Source organism: Mus musculus, chromosome 10 (assembly GCF_000001635.26).
Source record: "Mus musculus strain C57BL/6J chromosome 10, GRCm38.p6 C57BL/6J".
Lineage (NCBI taxonomy): Eukaryota > Metazoa > Chordata > Mammalia > Rodentia > Muridae > Mus > Mus musculus.
This window is the reverse complement of record NC_000076.6, coordinates 7,608,966-7,625,626: the sequence shown is the minus strand read 5'-3', so window position 1 is coordinate 7,625,626 and position 16,661 is coordinate 7,608,966. Positions and strand designations below refer to the sequence as shown.

General features: G+C 42.7%; 1 protein-coding gene across 6 annotated transcripts in view; it reads right to left on the bottom strand.

The window, feature by feature from the left end:
- Nucleotides 1–858: 858 nt before the first annotated feature.
- The window catches only part of Lrp11 (low density lipoprotein receptor-related protein 11), a 34,952-nt gene continuing 19,149 nt past the window's right edge, over nt 859–16,661 (bottom strand). For all 6 annotated transcript variants that reach the window (NM_001379151.1, NM_001379152.1, NM_172784.4 and 3 more), the window contains one exon: nt 859–1,997. In NM_001379151.1, the coding sequence (NP_001366080.1) occupies nt 1,843–1,997 (155 nt within the window). In that variant the 3' untranslated portion in view covers nt 859–1,842. The remainder of the gene's footprint in view (nt 1,998–16,661) is intronic.

Here is a 16,661-nt window from a genome sequence, read left to right as displayed (position 1 = left end):
GATCTCCAGCAGACTTCATGTGGCTTGGGGTGACTCACTTTCCTACAACCCTCAGGGTCCATTTGTGAAAACAGAGTTGGCATGACTAAATCCAAATACTAGAGTTTGGGCACATTTAGTAATCTATAATTTATAAGAAAGAATTTTTTTTAAAGGCATAAGAATAAAATAGTTTATTAAAGGACTGGTACATACAAGGCATCTTTTCTCAAGTACTTCAAAACAATAGCAATACTAGATTGTAGATAACTTCTTTGTATATAAAAGATGTGCAGAAAGAAACATGCCTTATCAGTTTCTATTTACTGGGTATGGCTATAGGTGACCTCTATGAAAATGAGCCGCACAGCATCACAGAGTGTAGGTAAGTTCACTCAACATTCATCTCTCAGACTGCTACTGTAACATTTACACCATTGATTAGCTCTAAATAGTCAGTAAGAGGCTGGAGTTAGAGTCTCAAGAGACAAAAGCAAACATTTGTTTTTCTAGAACTACCCTTTGATTAATACATTTCAATAGGTTATATTCCCTCACCAAAATCAAACCCCTTGTTAAAGGAACCACCTACTTTATATTGAGTCTAAACTAATGAGACTACAGTGGTTTTTAGTGTTTTGTAACGTTTGCCACTCAGGGTAAAGAACTAGGAACATCATGATTATAAACAGGCACCACACTGCAGTCCCCTCAGAGTAGCCTCTAGAGTATACAACCTGGCACTAAGTGGTGATGGGAAGGTCTGCCTTTACTGTCTACAAACTTAAAGGTGTTAAGCTGGATGCCAGTTTCCTGCAAAGGGGAACTTGTGCAAAAGTGCTTTCTGCTCTGGAAATACATCCTGACATTAGCTGATTGTACATTATAACATTTTAATAACATAAAGAACAGTGAGGGCTGGGGTGTAGATCAGTGGTAGAGCACTTATCTAGCCCAACCAGGCTCCTGGGTCCCACCTCCAGCCCTGCAAGACACACGAAGGGAAGCATCAGGACCCATTCCATTGAAAAGCCTGTGATACCTGGACATGGCAACATGTTTACAAACACCCAGACATCACCTTTTGGATTGATAATTCGCACGTTTTTTCATCAGAAAGGCTCATGTTGAAAACCAGTGCACATGTAAAGCAGCCACACCGCTCCATTCCATGAAGCAGCATTGAGTAGATTGTCCTTACGAATCCCACGGCTGGGGTTCTATTTGCTTTTGCCTGCCAGGTCCCTCTCCTCTGCTGCCAGCTTGTTCTCATTTCATAACCACCTACAGTTGCCCCTAGCCAAAAGGGATTCTTCTAAGGTCAGCCAGGTGTGGCAGCTACCACCTTGGCCTGGTCAGAAGCATAGGGTGGGGCTGGGTGGAGAACCTATATTCCTCCCCTGTGGGACATCACTGATCTAATCAGCATGCTTATAACATCCAGACAGACCTGCCATTGGTAACATCTCACTGAGGGTAAATTCACTTAAGATCCTTTTTCAGAGGTATTTAGCAGAGGAAAAGAAAGTGTAGCTCATGAGAACTCAGTGGAGAGAAGAGAGCCAGAAGATAAGAAAGCTGATAGGGGCCAGCAGTTGGCACCTCACAAATAAAAGGCAGGACTTCCATCTGTCACCTTGTCACATGCTGACTTTCTGTCTCAGCAAACAAGCTTCAGTCTTATGAATTCCTCTCTACCTTTGAAGACATTGTACATCCCAGGGAAATTATTTCATGATAAGTCAAGGCTTGTGTTTGCACTGTCTTCTAGCACAGTTTAAAACAAAACATCTTAATGATAGAACCCAAAGAACAGATTGTGAGTGATAGCCATCCTTGCCCCGAGCTGCTTAAATAGCGTTGTTACAGATACATCCCATTGATGAGGTAGTCCGATTCCTCAGATGTAATGGGCCGGGCTTTCTTGAGTTTCTGCTTCACCAGTCGGAGTCGGCATGTCACCATGAGAAGCAACAAAACAGTGATGGCCAGACCTAATGCCAGAGGTAGCACCGCACCTGTGCAAGGTTTGGAAAAAAAAAAAAGTGACAGTAAGTGATTGGCAACAGTGATTGCTACTGGCTACTATGTGATACTTGGCATGCATTAATTTACCCTGTCTGAATAGCTCCAGTTGATGCTAGTTTTACTGTTGCTTTTTGACAAAGGCACAGGGAGGTTAATTCCCCTGCATAGGTCAAGTCTTAAACCAAATTCTTTACAAATTGTTCTTACAATTTTTTTTTTCTTTACAAAATTGGCATCAGGAGTAGAGCCACTGCAGTGACATCATCCTTATCTCCAACTATAGTAGAGACTGTGACCATGAGAAATGTTTTCATTATCGTCATACATGACAGTTATGGCCAGACATGATCATCTTCTCATTAGCTGTAGTCTAACTCCTGATTTCTGGTTCTGGTAGAGCTTAAGATATTCACTTCCAGGGTATCATAGATGGCTCAATAGTTAAGAGCACTTATCTCTCTTCCAGAGGACCCAGCTTCAACTCCCAGCATGCACTTGGCAGCTCACAACCATCTGTAACTCTAGTTCCAGGGATCTGATGCCCTCTTTTGGCCTCCACAGGCACCAGGCGCTTGTGTGGTACCCCATATACATACAATTAACTTTTAACTTTTTTTTTTTTAATCTAGGGATCCTACTATCCCCCAGTAGACCATTTATTGAAAACTAACCTTAAATATGCTGGGATATTTGGTCAGCCCTAAAACCAGAGGCATATAGGCAACACTAAACAGACTAAGCAGATTGTATTTATGCAAGGTGTGCGTGCGTGTGTGTGTGTGTGTGTGTGTGTGTGTGTGTAAAACAATAATAAAAAGAGTCCATGAACTTTCCAGGGTTAGGGGAAGCATTTGAGAAAGGGGAGGTAGGGACTAATGTAATTATATTCTAATTAAAACTGAAAGTGTAAAGATCTGCTGGTGTAACTTTGGTTTCCCATGGGGCTGGTCCTAGGTGTCAGACCAGAATAGCCTGCAGTCTTGCAGAGTCTTGAAGGGGCATGGTAGATCTGTCTCCAGTCAGGCTCAGCAGCAGCTTCTATTCTTAGTCCCCTCCACACTTGAGTAGGGCCAGGTTGTGATGACATGGTGACACTATTTTTAGTTGCACCTTCTTGCAACTGGGCAAACTAGAGGAGCCAACATATCCGCGTGCAGTTCGATTCTGAAACATTTCATTTTGCTTATTTATTCTGTGCTCATTGATAGCTTTCCATGTGCCAGACACTGGCCTAAGTGCTACCAATCAAAGATAAACATTTTTTTTAATTGTTGCTCACAAAAATACCCAGCCCCAAGGATATACTAAGTGCTAGCTTTATAGCTGAAGTAACTCAACCACATGAGCTGGTACTAATGTTGTGCCCACATTACACACAATGAAAACTGAGGCATCTAATTCCGTGTCACCTGTGGTCTAGTCCCTACAGTGCTGATTTCCCTATCAGGGATGTGAGAACATATCTGAGTAACTTAAATCTGAGTAGACAGACATTTAGTAGAAAGACTACAGTGTAATACTGTTACAACAACAGAGTCGTGTCTGCCTGTAGGGAAGGAAGACTTTGCCCGAGTGACTTGGGTCTTAAGTTTGTTACATGTGTTTGTTCTTGAATACATGTGTATACTTTGGAGCATTTTCTGATTAACCTGCCTATAGGACTGTAGTTCTCAAATTTCCTAATGTTGAAGCCCTTTAGTACAGGTCTGGGTATCTGCATGTGGGCGGACCTGCCTGTGGTCTCACATATTTCCGATGGCCTTAGGTGACTCTTTCATTCAACCCCAAAAGGGTTGTGACCCACAGGTTGAGAAACCACTGTTGTAGAAGAGTCCAGCAATGTCCCCTGAGGCTCCTCTGTTATCTGGTTTAGGTATCTAGGGGCTGTCAGCACAGAGGCCGTGGCTGTTGCAGTGAACATGAGATCAATAGATAGAAAGGAAGATCCAGAAGACCCAACAGGAGCAGGCTCCATGGACAGGAGTCAGAGGACAGAGACAGGAAGGCAGCAGAAGACACTTCACGGAGATTGGTTGGGGAGCGAGGGATGCTCGACAGAGCATAAAGGCTCCCAGGGTGGGCCCTGGGGAGTCCGCTGGATTAGCAAATGGAAATTTATTTACAGGAGACTGGGCTATTGAATGTTTTGTGCACAGAAAAACACCCGAATGCTTGCAGCCACAGAGGTTATGAACCCGTGGAGAGAGGGAGACTAAGAGATGACCACAAAATACAGCTGAGGAGATGGCTACATCAAAGAGAGGCGGTCATGGGTGGGAATGCCCTTTTCCCATAGGAAAGGAAGAGAGGGTGGGGCAGACAGAACAGTCTGAGGGTAGCTGAGGAGTTCCCTCCAGACAGCCTTCACTTTAGGCACTTAAAACTGATCCCAGATACAGCTGGCCTCATCTTGACCTGGAGCTGATTTCACACGAAAGGGCTTTTTAAACTGCAGGTTAATAGCAGAACACCAAGGACAGTCCTGTGTCTAGAGCATAGGGAAGGATATGGAAGTGTCCAGGGGTAACAAGTTTTAAGGTAAGAAAACCTGCAGCCAATGCACAACTTAGAAGCTGGTTCTAGAACCATCTCCCATCCCACAGCCCTGCAGTCTGGAAGCATGCAGAACCCACTTCCCCTCCTTGCATCCCACTGCCCTGGGGGTTTAGAGCCACCGCTGGCTCCTAGTGCTATCCTATCCCAGTGCCCTGGGGGTTACAGCCACCGCTGGCGCCTAGTGCTATCCTATCCCAGTGCCCTGGGGGCTTACAGCCACCGCTGGCTCCTAGTGCCATCCTATCCCAGTGCCCTGGGGGTTACAGCCATTGCTGGCTCCTAGTGCCATCCTATCCCAGTGCCCTGGGGGTTACAGCCACCGCTGGTGCCTAGTGCCATCCTCATGAGAGGCATTTTCAAAGGATTAAGTGGCCTACAAGTGTCAGGACCAAGACAAAGAAAGAAACTTTGTTCTCCTGATAGGAGCTCAGACACCCCTAACCTCTTCAGCTTGGAATCTAACAGCCCCAGTTCTGCCTGTCCATGGACGGTCTGTTAGCCTCAGAGTCTGGGTTGATCAAAGATGAAAACCAGTGTTTAGGCTAAAGGTGGGGGGGGGGCAAATTTTGGGTGGACTCCTAAATCTCAGTTCTAATCCTGTGGCTCAGGCCCACCACGCATGACAAAACAGATATGAAATTCATGAAAATTTCTATTTTCCAAATCAGGTATGAGGTTGCTAATGCCTATTTAAGTCTCTTTCCCTCTCCTTCTTCCTCCCCACTTCCTCTCTCTCCATCCCTCCCCTCATCTATATCTTATCAGAATACTGAAACATATTCTTTTCCTTTTAAATGGAGTTGTGTGTCTGTGCAGTTGTATGTGTGAATGCCCACACCCATTTGTGTGGTGTGGTGTGGTGTATGGTATGGTGTGGTGTGTGGTATGGTGTGTGTGTGTGTGGTGTGGTGTATGTGTGTGTGGTGTATGTGTGTGTGTGTGTGTGTGTGTGTGGTGTATGTGTGTGTGTGCGCGAGGTATGGTGTGTGTGGTGTGGTGTGGTGTGGTGTGTGTGCGGTGTGTGTGTATATGGTATGGGGTGTATGGGTGTGTGATGTGGTGTGTGTGGTGGTGGTGGTGTGTGTGTGTGTATGTGTGTGGAGCCTCCCCCAGCCTGAAGCGGGCTGATGAAAACATTGCTGCCACAGAGAATGAGACCACCTGGGGTGGAGCCTTCTGACCTAGATGGCTCTATTGTTCTGTCACCTGTCGCTGCTCTTCTCCAGGATACATCCTATCCTGCACATCACCTACAGGCTGGCTCCAGACACCAAGAATGGACTGGCCCGGGGGGGGGGGGGGGGGGGGGGGGATGGGCCTTCCCCCTTTATAAGCACAGTCTCTTAGTAAACTCATGGGCCTTGATCAGAACCTTGTCTTGGCTTCATTATCTTTTCTCGCAGTCTAATCCTCTTTCAGCCCCAGCCTGCCTCCCAGGTGTACCTGGTTCATGTAGGCCGGCATGTAACAGATTGGAGTTCAAATCAGGGACATTGATTGGAACGGTGGGGAAACACTGAGGGAATTGCTGTCTTGTATGGAGCTCCACGAGAAGGAAAGCATCAGAAGATTGTATCGGGCACAGTGAGCAACTGGTATTTATGCTATCGCTGGTTTTAAACTTCATTTTTTAAAGTGTTGCTGGAGGTGCGATAGGATACCGGCTAAGTTTGAAGCAGTGCTGACCTGGTGCTGCTTCCACTTAGGGTTTGACAGCGAAACATGTGTGGGACTAGAAACTTCAAATCAGGCAGTTGTCTGCAGCTTTGTTTTTGTTTTTGTTTTTGTTTTTTTGAGACAGGGTTTCTCTGTATAGCCCTGGCTGTCCTGGAACTCACTTTGTAGACCAGGCTGGCCTTGAACTCAGAAATCCGCCTGCCTCTGCATCCTGAGAACTGGGATTAAAGGCGTGCGCCACCACCGCCCGGCTGTCCACAGCTTTTAAGAGCTGTTTCAGGCGAGAGGAATAGGGTTTAAAATAAAAAAATAAAATAAAATAAAATAGAGGAAAATGGATTTTGAAACTCTTTCAGAGACAGAGAGAAAATAGGGGGACACCCTGCTTTATTCTCTCTGGCCCCTACAGCAGAAGTTCTCTGCTCTCTTTGTGTTGTCTAATGTCTGGTGCATCAATCCGTTCAGTGTCAATTCATGTGTGTTGTCTCGTTGTCTGAATGACTGAATGTTCTGTGTTTCATGTTGGAAAATAAAAATGGCTAAGACTTTATCTGCTGGTTCAACAAAGCCCGAGAGTGGCCCACACTTTAGCCAAGAATCAGGCACAGCAGGAGAGCCACTGCTGAAAAAACTGCTTTTAAAGAAAAGGAGTCTATAGCTTCGTAGTTTTAAGGCAAAAAAGCTGATAGTTGTTTTTTTCCTAGAAAATTCTCTGCAATCATGATTATTGTGTTTAGCAAATGACAAAGTGCTTTTTTATCTTATAGCTATAAAAAGTAAAATTCTTTGATTGGTCTAAATTTATAAGATTCCTGTAGCCACTTAATTTGGTTTTTACTGGTCTTAAAGGTATAATATGTTTGCGTGTCTTCATCATAGAATATTAGCTTATAAGTTATTGGGTATGATTTAAAAGGTGTAACATTGGTAGCAGGACAGCTTTAAATTGGTAACTCAGGTTTGGAGTCTTTCAAACACGTGGCATAAGGCAGGCCAAAAAATCTAGGCCTCTAAGGATACTTCTAGTTGAGATAATATTTAATGTGATTCTTATCCTAAAAGGTAGACTTAAAGATAAGATTTAAAACAATGTCTCTTTAATGAAACATTAAAATTTGCACTATCATGCATTCATAGGTATAAATTAGCAGCCAAATTTCGTAACGTGATAGTGATGTTTCTAATATTGATTCTAAGATGATAAATTGTTTTAAAATTGGGTTTTGCTTTCCCAAAGTTGTAGTTATAGTCTAATATTGCAAAAGAAACTTAAAAATTCTGAAATCTGTCCTCAAGGCAAGAGGAACAAAGCTCAGAGCAGCCTCTGCTGGGCTTGTGTGACTTTCTTTTGTTTTGCAAACAGTGCCTAGAGAAGTTCTTGCCTGCCTTCAGGGGAATTTTCTTTTAACTAAAAGAACACTGTTGCAGATCTATCCAGATGTTGTTCTAAATAAAGTTCTAATTCAAAGTTTATAAAAGGTCAATCAGGCTGTAGAACTTATAAAGACATTACAATCTGGCTTGCCTACATCATGTAAAGGTTTTAAAGGTTTGTTTTTTCCTTTGTATCTTTACTTTGTATCTTTACTGCTACCTGCTGGGAGGCCGCTGAGCTATTCTGGAGACTACACCCTATCCTGCACGTTGTCACCTGCAGCTGCTTCCAGGCTCCAAGGATGAATTGGCGGGAATGCCCCCCCCCCCCTTTATAAGGGCATTTGCCATTAATCATTTGAGCCTTGATCAGGAACCTTGTCTTTTTTTTTTTTTTAAGATTTATTTATTTATTATATCTAAGTACACTGTAGCTGTCTTCAGTCACTCCAGAAGAGGGCGCTAGGTCTCGTTACGGATGGTTGTGAGCCACCATGTGGTTGCTGGGATTTGAACTCTGGACCTTCGGAAGAGCAGTCGGGTGCTCTTACCCACTGAGCCATCTCACCAGCCCCAGGAACCTTGTCTTGGCTCCATTTTTCTCTCAGCTGCCTCGTTTCCCCTCTCTTTTCAGCCCCCGCTTGCCTCCCAGGTATACCCGTTTCTTCTGAGCAGCAGGCCTGCTTCAGACAGTTTGGCATCTGAACATGGGACCTGAGGAACGGCAGAAAAATGCTGGAGGAACACTGCTTGGTATGGAGCTCCAGGGGAAGAAAAAGAAAAGGATCGTACTGGGCATGGTGAAGCAACAGGTAAAGTGTTGCTGGAGGTGCGGAAAGATACGGGCTAAGGTTGAATCAGTGCTAACCCAACGCTGGATTCACGAAGGTCAGCAGCGAATTATCGGAACTAGGAACTGATCAGGCGGTTGTCCACAGTTTTTTTTTAAAACTGCTTTAGGCGAGAGGAAAAAGGGTTTAAATTAAATAATCAGGCAGATGTCCGAAGACGGGAGCTGCATCAGGCATCAGAAACAGGGTTTGTAATACTAAAATAATATAAAGGATAATGGATTTTGAAACTCTCCCAGAGGAAGAAAGAAATTTCAGGGGATGCCCTGCCTTTTTCTCTCTAGCCCCTACAACAGAAGTTCTCTGCCCTCTTTGTGTTGTCTAATGTCTGGTCTAATGTCTGGTGCACCTCGTGTCAATCCATGTGTGTTTTGTCTCATTGTTTGAATGACTGAATGTTCTGTTTCATGTTGGAAAATAAAGATGGCTAAAACTTTATCTGCTGGTTCAGCAAATGAGTGGCCACATGCTTTAGCCAGGATCAGGCACCGCAGGGGAGCCACTGCTGGAAAAGCTGTTCTCAAAGAAAGGGAGCCTGCAGCCTCTTAGTTTTGGGGCAAAAAAACTGATAGATGGTTTCTTCCTGGAGGGTTCTCTGCAATCATGATTATTGCGTTTAGCTAATGACAAGGTGCTTTTCTTATCTCTTAATTATAGCTAAAAAAATTGAAATTCTTTGATTAGACTCGTGTAGCCGCTTCATTTGGTTTTTTTACTGGTCTTAGAGGTGTAATATGCTCTGAGTGTCTTCATCACAAGAGTATTTGCTTATAAGTTATTGGATATGATCAAAAAGGTGTAACACTGGTTACTAGAAAGTTAGCTTTAAGTTGCTAACTCAAGTTTGGAGTCTTTCAAACACATGGCATAAGGCAGGCCAAAAAACTAGGCCTCCTAAGGATACTTCTAGTTGAGATAATATTTAATGTGATTCTTATCCTAGAAAGTAGAATTAAAGATAAGATTTAAAGCAATGCCTCTTTAATGAAGCATTGAAACTTGCACTGTCATGCAGTCATACGTATAAATTGGCAGCCAAATTTCACAACATGGTAGTGAAGTTTTAATGTTGATTCTAAGGTGATAAATTGTTTTGAAATTGGGTTTTGCTTTCCCAAGGTTGTAGTTATAGTCTAATATTGCAAAAGAAACTTAAAAATTCTGAAATCTGTCCTCACAGCAAGAAGAACTAAGCTCAGAGCAGCCTCTGTGCAGTTTGTGTGATTTTGTCTTGCCTAAGGAAGCTCTCGAAACTTGCCTCTCCTTGCCTTCAGGGAAAATTCCTTTTAGCTAAAAGATAGCCTTTGCAGATCTACCCAGATGTTGTTCTAAATAAAGTTCTAATTCAAAGTTTATAAAAGGTCAATCAGGCTGTAGAACTTATAAAGACATTACAATCTGGCTTGCCTACTTCATGTAAAGTTATTATAGATTTAAAGGTTTGTTTTTTCCTTTGCATCTGGAAAATTGTAAAGAGCTTGCTTTTAGTGAGCTTGTAATCACTGGAAAATTTTGCCTCTAGGTATGGCTTATATAGCCTAACCTCATGTAATAAAAATTCTTAGTGTCTCTGCTTCAATACAAGAAGCTAAGAGTTTGAATCTTTCAGTGTATATTGTTTCCTAAGTGGAAAGTATTTTATTAACTAATGCCTCTCAAGGGAAGTTTACTTTAAATCCTTGCTCTCACACACGGAGCTTTTAAGTTCTGGGGAGAACTGTTGCTCCATAAGATTCAGAGGCAATATCTTTTTAATATTTAGGGTTTTAGTTATACTATAAAATTGTGGTACAGAAAATCTAGAATGAAAAATTGATTTGCTTCAAAATTTTATTTTCAAAAGCTTCCAGGAGATGTTAATTGGCTAAGACCTCACCACAGGAGAACTTACACTTTTGCTAGGTGCTATTAAGTGAGATGCAAATTAACTGCCAAAGAACAAAAGGCTTTGCAGAAAATAAAGAAAGCTTTTATAATTGCTATCAATTATAATCAATGGTAATTAAATATTAGCCATGCCCACAGCAATTCTTTGGTAAGAGAAAACATTATTGTAAAGTCCTTTTCTTCTCCTCCCAGCCGACCGTTGGTCCATGTGGAGCCAGCCAGCTGCTGGCTGCTGAGGGGCGGGGCCTTGGGGTAGCGGCGTTCCCTGAGCGGTGGTGGCACAGAACTCAGGGAAGGGCCGTGCTCACCATTGCCCCCATGAGCCTCTGCCTGGCCCTGCTGGGGTAGCTGTATTTTTCCCACTAGGACTTGGGGTGCTCTGTTGCTCTCGCTTGGGCTTCCTGGCCTAGAACAGATTGGTCTGCTTCAGCCTCTTCAGCCTGGGAGAAGGGCCAGAGGCAGGCGAGGCTGAGGTGGTGTTCACCTCAAAGCACAGTTTTAACATCTTATTAAGGTTGCTGTTGTGCTAATAAAGAATTGTAAGATAAATCTGTATATTTTAGAAAATCTATAACAAAAATTGTGCCTTAAGAACCTAAGTGTCTGTTCCTTGTTCAGAACAGCAATTAAATTGGTCATTACAGAATATTAATATTTAATCTATTGCATACCATCATTTTAAATAAAATTGACAATCAATATCCCAAAGATAAGTTAAAAATTGTTTTTATGCATGCTTCTGTATCTTCTATGAATTCATGAATGCATGCATCCCAATTACTGTGTTTAAAAACAGCCCTACTATGGGAGAAAAGTATATGTGAATTGGATCACACATTTATTCTTTTGAGTTTACTCCTGCTTCAGCACAGATAATTAAATTGTGTGCTGTAGATGGTGTTTTAAAATGTTGCATAATCAAGCTTTAATTTGTATATTTATCAATATATATATCTCAGAGCTTATAATTGCTTAAAATTGTTCATCCCTCAGATGCTATTAATTCTCAAGCTTGTAAATGCTTATGCAACTCATAAGAAAAAATACTGTTCCTTTAAAAGGACTGTTTTTGGACAGTTAAGAATTTGTCCTGGGTTGCCTGGAAAAGATCCCCAGAATTTGCTTTTGTGTTATAGAGATTTACATAAAGCTTTAGCTGATAAAGATTACACATAGCTCCTGAAAGGATACAAACCCAGGATCCTTATAATTATTTGAGTTTTAGACTTACTAATCAAGCTGTTTTTCCCCAGAAGATAGTTATTCGCAGAGACAACTTAAGGACTTTGAATGATTTTCAAAAATTGTTAGGTGATATTAATTGGCTTCGCCCCTATTTAAAGCTTAATACAGGGGAGGTGAAACCTTTATTTGATATTCTTAAAGGGAGTTCTGATCCTACCTCCCCTAGATCTTTAACCTCAGAAGGATTGCTGGCCTTACAACAAGTGGAAAAAGCTATTGAAAAGCAATTTGTCACTTATATAGATTACTCTTTGCCTTTACATCTGTTAATTTTTAATACGATTCATGTGCCTAAAGGATTGTTATGGCAAAAGTCTCCTGTAATGTGGATACATTCGAGGATTTCTCCTAAACTTAATATCTTGCCATATTATGAAGCAATAGCTCAGATGATTATCCTTGGAAGGAAGCAGGCACTAACTTATTTTGGCAAAGAGCCAGATATTATTGTTCACCCTTACAGTATAGGTCAAGACACTTAGCTGAAACAGCACAGTACAGATTGGTTGCTTGCTCAAATAGGGTTTAAAGTAACTATAGACAGCCACTACCCTCAAGATAGGTTGATTAAAATTTTAAAGGTATATGAGGTGATATTTCCTAATATGACCTCTTTACAACCCTTACACAATGCTGTTCTGGTGTTTACTGATGGCTCCTCTAAAGGGCAAGCTGGATTTCTTATAAATAATCAACAGGTAATCATAAAGACTCCTGGCCTCTCAGCTCAATTAGCAGAATTAACAGTCAAGTATTTGAGATATTTTGTCAACAATTTAATAATTCTCAAAGACAGGGTATTGTGGAACTTTCAAAAAATCTTTTTCTTAAAAAACAAAGAAAGAGGGAAATTATATCCCCATGCACATTATTTAATATATCCCTGTGCACATTATTTAATATATCCCTGTGCACATTATTTAATATATCCCTGTGCACATTATTTAATATACCCCCATGCACATTATTTAAATCATACTTTTATTTTAAGAATTTTGAATGTCAAGGACCTTAATAAATGCCTCATAGGATCTTAAAACCAGACATAATCATGTCTATGTGAGATGAAAGGGATCTAAGGGAAAAGCATAGGCTCTCTTCACAGAATGCTGCAGAAGCATGGCGGCTAATTCGTGTGACAAGCTGACAGGTGAGTTCGCTGAGTGTCCTGACTGTAGTGACAAGAAAGCTGAATTGGGTATATGTTTTTGACCCACCCTTGCCTGCCTTTATCCCAGATTGGACAAGCTAAGCTGCCTTGCTTCAAGCTTTTTAACCCTTATGGGACATAGAACATTAGAGACTGTGTAATCTGACTTAGAAAGATTAGTCACAAGAAAGAGTTATAGTGATTCTTCTCCTTCCCTCATTGTGACCAGTTATTCTACTCAATCTTGGGCTGGTCTAGTAATAATTCCAGTATTAGAGATTCCTAGAGAAGACAGCTAAAATCTTAATTACCTAGCAAAGTTAATTTGGAGCACATCCTCCACTTTCAGAGAATGCCAGGCTTTTCTGCTAATTCTCAAAGCCAGGTCCCCCTCAGGGGGAGGTCAGAGTCTGAGCTTGATTGTTGCTAATTTGCAACTGAATAAAGTACCTGGGCTTCCACAAAGAAGCTTTTATCCTGTTGCTTTTCAACTATCTGGACTTTGTTTTTCAAGCAGGTCTGTCTCTCCTTACAGCCTGATTTCATCAAGCATTCAGCCTCCAGCAAGCATGGGTGGCAGAAATTCATCAATATGAAGAAGCATATTCAGTATATATTGTGGCTTTGGTCTGATTTGGGAATAATGTGTGCTATGAGGACTGGACAGTCAATGATGGGCAACCAGATTTCGGAGCCATATCAAGCTAAGACAGAGGTATATGCCAAGAGGCTGCGGTTTGTTAATAATACACCACAGAGCCATGTTTGTGCAAAATAAACACAAACAAGCTGCATATATTCTCCTTGATGGATAAGAATGGCTCGGGAAAATCTGAGATTTCCTAAAACGGGCAGCCACCTGCCACCATAACTCCCAGGCAGAATTATAGAGCATAAATAAATTTTATGTCTCAGTCCAGCTATTTTTATTATATAATCAGAGAGGAAATTGTAGCCTCCCCTAGCCTGAAGCGGGCTGATGCAACTGAGAATGAGACCACCTGGGGTGCCACTGAGAATGAGACCACCTGGGGTGGAGATGGTCTCCTATTGTTCTGTCACCTAGATGGCGTAGCTTACAGGCTGGCTCCAGACACCAAGAATGGACTGGCGAGGGGGGGGGGGGCTTCCCTCTTTATAAGCACAGTCTCTTAGTAAACTCATGGGCCTTGATCAGAACGTTGTCTTGGCTTCATTATCTTTTTTCCGCCATCTAAGTCTCTTTCAGCCCCAGCCTGCCTCCCAGGTGTACCCGGTTCATGTAGGCCGCGGGCCAACATACAACATGTGTGTGGTGTGGTGGTGGTGGGGTGTGTGTGGTGTGTGTGTGTGTGTGTGTGTGTGTGTGTGTGTGTGTGTATGTATGTATGTTCGTGTGATTGTTCTCTATCTTACTTTTTGAGACAGGGTCTCTCAGTGAACCTGCAGCTCACCTAGCTACACTGGCTGCCTAGTGAGCTGTGGGATCCTCCTCTATCTACCTCAAAGTGCTGGTATCACAGACATATGCCACCACATCTCTCTCTCTCTGTCTGTCTGTATGTCTCTCTCTGTCATCTGTCTCTCTCTGTCATCTCTGTCTCTCTCTTTCTGTTTTGTTTGTCCTCATAGCCCTGGGAAAACACTGTGCAGCCCAGGCTAGCATTGACTTTGTGGCAATCATCATGTTTCAGCATCCTGAGTGTTGCAGTTACATAGCCACCTCACCCAGCTTCTTTGCTTTTTTTCTTAGATTTATGTAGTGCACATGTGTTTGCAGGTACATGTACATGTGTGCAGGTCAGAGGTCGACACTGAGTATCTTTTATTATCTCATTCCATCTTATCTTTTGAGACAAGGTCTCTCATTAAACCCAGAGCTCATCTATTGGCTAGAGTGGCCGCTCAGTGTGCCCCAGGGACCCACCCATCTCCAGCTCCCTAGGGCCAGGGCTACATACCCATATGACCATGCCTAGGTCTTCCCTGCTTGCACAGAACATATGTAGGTCCATGTTCTTACACGGCAGGGGCTTTGCTGACTGAGCCATATTCCCAGCCCCTTGTTTTTTTGAAACAGGATTTTACTGTATTGTCCATGCTGGTCACACACTTACGAGCCTCCATCCTACCTGTCTCCCAAGGCTACGATGCTAAGGGCTACAGGGATTTCGCTCCCTGCCTCATTTATTCCTTACTGCTTAACCCTTAGTTGACATAGCTTCTTCTGGACTTTCAGTTTGGGTAATCTGAAATTATTTTCCTCCCAACTTCTTCTGAAATACAGTGATAGAGTTGTTAGTAACCAGCTAAAGTGAATTCTTATTGATAGATATGCTTAAATGTGTATTAAAATGCCTTAGTAAATTCTAACTCTGTATCCAAAAAAAAAAAAAAACAAATCTAAGGTGCTGAAATATCTAGTGTGCTTGTGTGAATGGGAATGATATGTCAAAGCATCTAAACGACCAGAGTGAGCAGCAGTGAACGAGAACTGAGCCTCCAGAGACACGTAGCCATGGTGTCATTGTGGACCGGTGACAGGGAAAGACCAGCCAGCAGGCGCAGGGGGTGCAGACAGGTACCTGACAGCTGTACTTGTGCTCAGACATCAGTTGTTTATAATTTGTATTTTGGTGTTGTCCAGCTATGAAAAGGAGATGAGCGATGTTGTACAAATACTCCAAAGGATACTCCAGTTTGTTTTGATAGATTTGGCATGCAGGATTAAAGCCTATGGAACTGACAGTTGCTTCCCTTCCAATTAAAAACAGCCCAGTGATGGAGCTGTCCTCACAGGTGTCTCCTCACAGGTGTCAGTATTCTCCCTCCTCTGGTGCTTTCCACATCCCTGTCATGTTCTGTCATTAAGAGCACAGCATCTCTTCCTCACTCCCCTCCCTCATACATAATGCAATCTTCACAGCCATCACTAGATCCAAACCATGCAGTACATGCCAAACACTGTGTTGTGTTCACTTTCTACAGCGACCCTGTGAGGCAGGAATAGTCACTAGTGCCACCTTCCCCCTAAAGTCCCTGGGGTACAGAGAGAAGAATCTGAATGTCGTTGGTCGAGTTGAGTGGCAGAGCCAGAATTTCAACTGTGGGGTCTGATCAGTCCTGGAACTCGCTCTGTAGACCAGGCTGGACTTGAACTCAGAAATCACCTGCCTCTGCATCTTGAGTGCTGATATTAAACATGTTTGCCATCGTGCCTGGCTGAGCCTGCATATCACAAGTATGACTTCCAGAGTGATCCCTGGAAGTGTATGGGTGGAGAGATGGCTCAGTGGTTAAGAGCACTGACTGCTCTTCTAGAGGTCCTGAGTTCAATTCCCAGCAACTACATGATGGCTCACAACCATCTGTAATGAGATCTGACGCCTCCTTCGGGAGTGTCTGAAGGTAGCGACAGTGTACTCACATATATAAATCTTTAAAAAAAAAAAAAAAGTGAGAGCTGAACATAGTAGTCCAGTGTCATGGGTACCACGATACTCTGTGACCTTGAAGATAAGAAGACAGTCTGGGGACTACTGCTTCAACATGAACTCTCAGGTGTAAGAGAATATCTTATGTATTGTATGGACAAATCACCTGTCAATTAAAAAATCTATGGCCTATAAGAAAGGATAGAATAGAAAGTGGGAGACATCCAAAAGGTAGAAAGAATTCTGGGACAGAGCCAGGAGTGGGAGGAGTTGCTGGAGAAGATGTGAGGAGACAGACACATGGCACCTGAACAGAGGTAACCAGCCACGTGGCAGAATGTATAAGTTAATATAGATGGGTATTTTTACACTAGTAGTTAGTCAGGGGGCAAGCCTAGCTGTATGGCCTAGGTCTCTGAAAATATATTTTGAGACTGAGTCATTATTCCGGGAGCTTGGGGCCGAGAGGAAAAACAGTCTTACAACCCATGGCTCCACCTG